The following is an 8589-nucleotide window of genomic DNA, read 5'->3' as shown; positions in this document are numbered from 1 at the left end:
CTGGTGAACTCTGCCCACATTATGATTTTCTAAAGGCCCACATTACGATTTTCTGGCCCACATTACGATTGTCTGGTAAAATGCTTCCCACTTTACAATTAATTTACAGTGAAACGCTGCCCCATTACGATTATTTGGCACCTATGGGGGGGCCCCATCCAAATATTCGCAGGGGGGCCCAGTGATTTCTAGTTACGCCCCTGTTGAGGACAATAGCGAGTTTACACTACACAGTGGTTGCATTCGCTAGAGATGCTACAACTGGCTGCAGGCATTGGAGAGAGGGCGGCTCCTGCGTATATGATGCGCCCTACATGCTGCCAGCAGGCAGAGGAGGGTAGCACTAGCGCCACACACCTATCCTCAGCAGCGGGCTGCAGTGCAGGCATTGGAGAGCGGGACAGCTCTCGTATATACAATATATGATGCGCCCTACATGCTGCCAGAACAGAAGGCACGGGACTAGAAGAGGATAGCACTAGCGCCACAGACCTCCTGCATGCAAGGGAGGGCGGGGCGGCTCCTCTATTATATGCTGGTAGCAGGCCAGGCAGAGGAGGCTGAGAATAGAATAGGAACCTCCTATCGTGCCTGATTCGGTTCCAGCCAGTTGTCGCGAATACGTCACTGTGTTTTCTCTAAGGTGACAGCAGCGTCAGTGTGGAGGTGATAGAAGCTCCTCAGTGTGACTCACATCTTGGGGGAGGGGGCCAGGTGTACGATTTCACTTCCTGCCCTCTCCGGGCTCCTCCTCGGCTATGCAGGTACTGCTCACACCTGGCTGTCGCCGCCGGCACGCGAGGGGTTAAAGGTAGATGCTTGGAGATCGGCTACACCCATTTCAGTTTCATGTGAAACCTCCGGAGGACTCGGAGTGGGATTGCCTCGACTTGGGAGCGCTTTAGGGGGGCGAGAGAAGAGCCCGGAGCGCTGTTACTGCTGCTCGGAGTTACTTATTTCTAGGTGGACCTCTTTACTTCGGACTTTTGTCATTACTTAGCCTGAGGGGTGTAAGGAGAGGGCTTCATCCCGTGCCAGCCTATGGACTTTATATGCTCCTGACGGGGCAGGAACTTCTGCCAAGCTTGTGAGTCTCGGGGACCAAAACTTTTTATCGAGAATATAGGAAGCCACACATCGCATTGTGGATGGTATCTCCTGGCCAGATCTTCTGATGATGGTTTGTCTGGGATCACTGCTCTAGAGGTTCCTAACAACTAATCTGAATACAGGCAGCCACCACCAGGGTTGGGATCAGGCTGAGAACACACTGGCCATCAGAATGCCCAGCCTGTGCCTTGTGGTTCTCTTAGGAGTAATCGGATTTGGATCGGCCGATCCCCACAAAAAGCCTGAGCTCCATGGACAGGCCTGTCTGGACAATTTCACTAAGGGCAAGTCCAACTTTGTCCTGGAACTTAATGAATCTGTGAGTAGTGGGGCCACATTCCTCTCTTCCCCCAGCCTAGATAGGGACAGGGACTGTTTGGAGGCCTGCTGTAGGACACCTGGATGCAATCTGGCACTGGTGGAGGTTGTCCATGGCCAAGATAACCTGGTCAACTCCTGTTTCTTGCTCAACTGCCTGTACAAGCAGGATTTTGTCTGCAAGTTTGTCAGAAAGGAGGGATATCTCAGCTATGTCCGATTAGACGTCAGCGACAAGTATTTACATAGAAGGGAAGACAAAGAAGGTAATGATTTACTTTACGCTGCACTTGTTCCTCAGACAAATGGCCATATTGTCTTTTTAAGATGCTTTTAATGTGAAATATTTCAACTTGGGGTATTACCATATTCTGAGGTTTGTGGATACCAACCGGTGACAGATGTCTGTCCAATCATGAGCTGTGAAGAATTATTTTCAAATGACTAAAAACCTTTTTTTTTTTTTTTTTTTTAGCCAAAGCTGAAGGTTCCATATTGATTTTCTGTCACTTAATTGACAGATGTGTTTGAAACTACAGCCAAAACTTTCTTGTTATTACAGGTTAAAAAAAAAAATTGTTTTCAGATCAGCCATATGTATATGTGCCAATACTGCTTTGGGAAATGGCTCTTCTCTGGGTTTTGTTTTCCACTGATCCTGAGGACCCTTTCACACTGGGGCAGTGCGTTGTCAGATCTGACGCACTGCTACCGCACTCCAGTGCAAACCTATGGGGTAAGTGAAATTACCTGCAGTCTGTCTGCCAGAAGTCCTATGTTACTGTGCAGCTTCTGCGGAGGCCTGGAAGTCATGTTAGTCTATGGCGTGGCAGGGATTTTTAAAAACTTTTTGACGATGCGGCACGGAAGCATGTTTTTACAATACACTTCCGTACACTTCTGCATACCCTGAAGCAGGAAGTGAACGCAAGTGCGCATCACTTTCTGCTTGGCTAGATGGGGAATACTGCGTAGTAACTCTGTATTCCCCGAAGTACGCGGTATTCCCCGAAGGCCTGTTTTTGGCGGTACAGCCGGGGCAGTTTGAAAACCGGGCTTATTGTATTCCCGAAAGGAAGGTATTTGTGATTTTATTCAGGTTTAAGTGAGCATATGGGGTCTTCCACGATGCGTCATTGCTGAATATGCAAATCGTCCCTTTGATGCATTGTGGGAGATCTCATATGCTTACTTCAACCTGAATAATTGCAAATACCTTCTGTTTTAAGATGGCAAATTCCTGTTTTGCATAGCATCCTAGAAAGGCTGTTTCCACTGCTCAGCATGCGTCTTGCGAGATGCGATGCTGGCGCAACTGTGATGGGTCTCGCAGCCGAATCCTTCTAGCCGTCTTATGCATGGCTATGGGTTTCAGACGGGTGATGCGAGGTTATGCTGCATGCTGTCAGATTTTTTTTTACCTGCACAAGAATTCGGATCATCTGACTTCAATAGGCTGCCAAATCGCATTAGTGTACGGGGAATTGTGCCGTAATCGCAGCAGTGGAAACCTAGCCTGAGAGGGCTTTCTGGTCCTTTTTAGCCCCTTACACGCTCCAAGGAGTTCTGGTTCACCATGAGCTTGCTGGGCAATCTGTAATGATTGCATTCCCATGCATTAGAAGATGAGTTGTTTTCTGTCTTCTCTTTCACCATTGCAGAGTAAAGGTGCGTACACACGCACTACAAGAGGCAACGACTGGTCCGCCGGACCCTCCCGCTGGGCGGTATTTTAGCCGACAGTAGCAAGACCGCCCAGCGGGAGGGTCCGGCGGACCCGTCGTTGCCTCTTGTAGTGTTTGTGTGTGTGTACGCTCCTTTAGAGAACGATAGACAAATCTTACTTTACAAATTTGACCAGTCTTATGTGGCTTTAGGGCCCATTCACACTTAAAAAGTGCAAAGCTGTAGCATTTAGCGTTACCGATTTTGTGCGGGTTATTTTACTGCGAATAGCTCCCGATGTTCGCGATCAGCGCTTTTATAAGCACTGTACCGCGATTGCTCCAGAATCCCGGCAAAATGCTGCAGGCAACACGTTTTGCGATCGCTGTTAATCACAAAATGCCCATGATCAGTGTCAATTGTGGTAGTGCGATCACTGCCATTGGGTTTCTATTGAGTTCTTTTAAAAACCGATTCGATTAGTGGGAATTGCCCGCTAATTGCCCCAGTGAGAACGGGCCCTCAAGCTCCGTACACATTCTGGATCGCTGTTGTCCAAAATGAATGGGGAGACGGCTGAGAATCGTTAAGAAAAAAAAAATTGTTCCATCGACTGTAAGACAGCAATTGTCTATTTAGATTAATCTGTCCTGGCAGATTGGTTTGGAAGATAATTGGTGTTAGTTGTTTGTATCAAACAATAATAAACGATTGCTCCATTCACACTACTCACGTTTTGCCAATTACGCTTTTTTGGGTCCTCATTTTTGCTCTTAAGCTAGTGATTTGATTTGTGGACTGTCGTTGCGCCACTGTTGAATTCAACGGTGCTCTAACTGTGTGGCCAGCTGTCAGGGATTGCTCATTTTCTAATGACTGGGGTCGAGCGTGTGTAAAGAGCTTTAGTTAAATGCAGAATCTTCTCCCAATGTGGTCTGTAGGGATCACGAGTCTTGATTTAGGCCTGGAACCCACTAAAATCAGCAAACGCCAAACGCAACCGCTAGCGTTTTGTCTGAGCGGTTTGCAAGCGGATTCATGTGCGTTTTTGGTCATGTTTTGCAACATTGTGTTTTTTTGCCCAGTGGGTGCGTAGCGTTTTGCGTTTTTATCCTGATTGGTCCTGTGAATTATTTTTCATTTTGTTACAGTGTGCTGAACCGCAAAACGCTAGCAAAACCGCTCAGTTTAGGTTTTGCTGAGCGTTTCCGCTAGCGGTTCAATACTTTACATTGAAGCGCTAACGCTCCCAAAATGCTGCAGGTCCTGCGTTTGCGTTTCTGAGAAACGCAAACGCTCCTGTGGAAGTTGCCCCATCCATTAACATTAGCCCAGCGTTTTGGCAAACTGCTAGTGTATCGCAGTGCTGCCAAAACGCTGCCAAAAGCGCTCCTGTGGGTTCCAGCCCTGAAAGCTATTTCATGATCTGCGTTTTGACTGATGACGGATTGTCCTTTTGTCTGTAGGCACTAGTGGTGTTATCTGTATTCCAATTTGGCACTTAAGGTGTGCCACCAGATCGACCACTATCCGAGAGGAATCTATTACCCAGGCACATACTGGCTGCAGAAAAATTTTCAATAGATTTCAGCACAAGCGCCAATGTCGCGCAGAAGGGGCACTACCGGTGACACTGCACGAATCCTGGAGTCATGCCAGTGGACAGGGGAGCATTTAAAGGGAAGGTTCAAGCAAAATAAAAAAATGAGTTTCACTTACCTGGGGCTTCTACCAGCCCCATGCAGCCCTCCTGTGCCCTCGTAGTCACTCACTGCTGCTCCAGTCCCCCGCTGGCAGCTTGCCGACCTCGGAGGTCGGCGGGACGCATTGCGTACATTTTTACGCATTCCCGCTGGTGCAGGAACATTAACACATACATTTTTACGCGTTACTGGTTCAATGCGTACATTTTCACGCATTGAACCAGTAACGCGTAAAAATGTATGTGTTAATGTTCCTGCACCAGCGGGAATGCGTAAAAATGTACGCAATGCGTCCCGCCGACCTCCGAGGTCGGCAAGCTGCCAGCGGGGGACTGGAGCAGCAGTGAGTGACTACGAGGGCACAGGATGGCTGGTAGAAGCCCCAGGTAAGTGAAACTCATTTTTTTTTTTTATTTTGCTTGGACATTCCCTTTAAACTGAACTTGGGGAGGGGAGGAATGACACAACGGCCGAGGGTCAGTCGGTTGTTGCAATATCCATATCATTTCCGCTCTGCACCCGATTGAGCACTAGCGATGAGATCTTCTGCCATTCCTGACAGTTTTTGACCCAAAATCGATTTAAAGGGACACTTAAGTCAAACAAAAAAAAAATGAGTTTTACTCACCTGGGGCTTCCAATAGCCTGCTGCAGCTGTCCAGTGCCCTCGCCATCTCCCTCCGATCCTCCTGGCCTCGCCGGCAGCCACTTCCTGTTTCGGTGACAGGATCTGACAGGCTGGGGACGCGAGTGATTCTTCGCGTTCCTGGCCACAATAGCGCCATCTATGCTGCTATAGCATATATCATATACCATATAGCAGCATAGAGGGTGCTAATGTGTCTGGGAATGCGAAGAATCACTCGTATCCCCAGCCTGTCAGCTCCTGTCACCGAAACAGGAAGTGGCTGCCGGCGGGGCCAGGAGGATCGGAGGGAGACGGCGAGGGCACCGGACAGCTGCAGGGGGCTATTGGAGGCCCTGGGTGAGTAAAACTCATTTTTTTTGTTTGACTTAAGTGTCCCTTTAAAGATTGAGCGGAAGATTGATTGGTCCGAAATATTAAGTAATGTATGGGCACCCCTGCTCTACAATGTGTTATCTCCCTTGGGCTGAACCAGACCGTTGCCTGGAGATAATCAGATTCAGAATGACTGTTGTCTGACAGTTGATTATTAACGTTCTAAATATTATTACCTCTATGCAAAGTTTCAGCCCAGCCCAGGTCATTTCCACTTCCTGTGAAGCAAGCAATTGCTTTAATGCTGGGCATACACGGTTCGTTTCTGCCGCTCGATTCTCCCGTTCGATCGTTTCGACTCTGGATTCTGCAGTCGATGCTCTTTATCTTCCACTCTTTTTATTCTTCTCTTTTTCCATTCACTATCACAAATCGAGCGGCGGAACGTTCAAACAGGAGTTCGGACGTGTCGGAAATTATCTATCGAGCCATCTATCTATCTGGCTGTATGCAGTTCTGCCATTTGTAAATGGTTAGTAAGTTGTCACAGTTGTGGTAAGTAGATTGAGCTGTATAAAAGGAGGTTTACAGCTGTGTAGTTGGAGTCGGAGCAATTTTGGGTACCCGAAGTTGGAATTGGTGATTTTAATAAAATGAGTCGGATGATTTTTGTACAAAATCCACAGCCCTGGTAAGTATTAGACTAAGGAGTCGGAGCCATTTTGGGTACCTGGAGTCGGTGGTTTCATAAACTGAGTCTGAGTTGGAGTCGGAAGATTTTTGTACCGGCTCCACTGCCCTGGGTACTCCAACTGATGGCTAACATGGTACAAAACTCTTCTGTAATTCTCTAAATGGAAGTTCACTTTAGGATTCTAATTCACTGTTTAGTGAACTGATCACTTATGATTAGCTCAGGCACTCTTTGCCCTCCATTTCAATGAATGCATACCAATCTTGCCTCTCTGACCTGTGTTCTCTAATTTTAGACCGATGGTAAACATAGGCTCCTAATGCTGGGTACGTATGTAAACTTATGAGAACTACTGTGGCTAAGGCTAGGTACACACTATGAGATTTTCTGGCCGATTTACTGTCAGATCGATTATTTCCAACATGGTCGATTTTGCTTTCCGTTCGAATTCCGAGCATTTTCCGATCGATTCCTATTAAAGTGCATGGAAATCGATCGGAAAATGTTCGGAAATCGATCAGAAAGCAAGTCGAACATGTTGGAAATAATCGATCTGACAGTAAATCGGCCAGAAAATCTTAGTGCGTACCTAGCCTTAGCCACAGTAGTTCTTATAAGTTTGCAAACCCTGGCAGAATTAATGATTTCTGTTTACTCTTTTTAAATCACAATTTGCTACACGCACTACCCAAATGACCCTGATCAAAAGTTTATATACCCCAGTTCTTAATACCACGTATTGGGGCTGAACGAATTTTTTTGTTTAAAACCGAAAATCTCGATCAGGGCAATTACTATCTTGGGACCGTCAAAGCAGCGGTTTTCGCCAGTGCCGCCTGGTCTGCTCCGCTCCCTTACCTTGCTTGCGGCCCCCTCCTCCAGTAAGTTCCCATTACAGTCGGGCTCACCGCATTGCACTACCACGCGGTGAGCTGCAGGAAAGAGCTGGCGAGCGTTCTCGGCCTGTACCAGGAAGTGTGATGTCACTTCCTGGCGGCCACCGTTACTAGGCAACTTGTTCCGTCTTCCATGTGGCTCACCGCACAGCGTGCAATGCGGTGTGCCCGCATTGAGAAATTATTTTTTCGTGGTTTTTTTATTTTTTTTTTATTTACACCCAGTTGTCCATTTCCAGAGATATTTCTCCCACCCAGCATGGGTATGTGTAAAAATACACCCCAAAACACATTATACTACTTCTCCTGAGTACGGCGATACCACATGTGTGACACTTTTTTGCAGCCTAGGTGTGTTTAGGGGCCAAAAGTCCTATGAGTACCTTTAGGATTTCACAGGTCATTTGGTTTCCAGACTACTCCTCACGGTTTAGTGCCCCTAAAATGCCAGGGCAGTATAGGAACCCCACAAGTGACCCCATTTTAGAAAGACCACACTCCAAGGTATTCCGTTAGGAGTACGGTGAGTTCATAGATTTTATTTTTTGTCACAAGTTAGTGGAAATTGATTTTTTATAATTTTTCACAAAGTGTCATTTTCCACTAACTTGTGACACAAAAAAATCTTCTATGAACTCACCATACACCTAACGGAATACATTGGGGTGTCTTCTGTCTAAAATGGGGTCACTTGTGGGGTTCCTATACTGCCCTGGCATTTTAGGGGCCCTAAACCGTGAGGAGTAATCTGGAAACCAAATGCCTCAAAATGACTGTTCAGGGGTATAAGCATCTGCAAATTTTGATGACAGGTGGTCTGAGGGGCAGAATTTTGTGGAACCGGTCATAAGCAGGGTGGCCTCTTAGATGACAGGTTGTATTAAAGTTCAATTGTACTGCTGCTCTCTCCAGTCCTGTAATAGAAAGTAGACTCCACATAGGGCAATATTGTTCAAACTTTGTAATGCACTGTTCCAACTCCTGGATGCCACCCGTGTCTTGTGCTCCCCAGGTGTCAAACAAATATATATCCCTCGTCCTCTCTCACTAGATGCTCACCAGATTGTAACCACCTCAGCTCTCAGGTGGATCTTAAACAGAACGTTATGGCCAACTTCACTTGCTTCTATGGAGAAGAAAAAAACTCCACATAGGGTAGTACAGTTAAAATAGCGATACAATTCAAGTGCTGCAGACACCGTGCCTGTGTATCAACACCCATTGACCGTGCCACTCCAACTC

The 8589-nt window shown here is 46.9% G+C and overlaps 1 protein-coding gene across 2 annotated transcripts in view; it reads left to right on the top strand.

The window, feature by feature from the left end:
• Positions 1 to 550: 550 nt before the first annotated feature.
• Positions 551 to 8589, top strand: part of SPINT1 (serine peptidase inhibitor, Kunitz type 1) — an 88204-nt gene continuing 80165 nt past the window's right edge. Inside the window, exon 1 of one of the 2 annotated variants that reach the window (XM_068253380.1) lies at positions 551 to 1694. In XM_068253380.1, coding sequence (XP_068109481.1) covers positions 1283 to 1694 — 412 coding nt within the window. In that variant the 5' untranslated portion in view covers positions 551 to 1282. The remainder of the gene's footprint in view (positions 1695 to 8589) is intronic. The other variant, XM_068253379.1, reaches the window with a different exon arrangement.

This window comes from Hyperolius riggenbachi, chromosome 9, assembly GCF_040937935.1.
Source record: "Hyperolius riggenbachi isolate aHypRig1 chromosome 9, aHypRig1.pri, whole genome shotgun sequence".
NCBI classification, from domain to species: domain Eukaryota; kingdom Metazoa; phylum Chordata; class Amphibia; order Anura; family Hyperoliidae; genus Hyperolius; species Hyperolius riggenbachi.
This window is presented reverse-complemented; position numbering and strand designations above follow the sequence as displayed.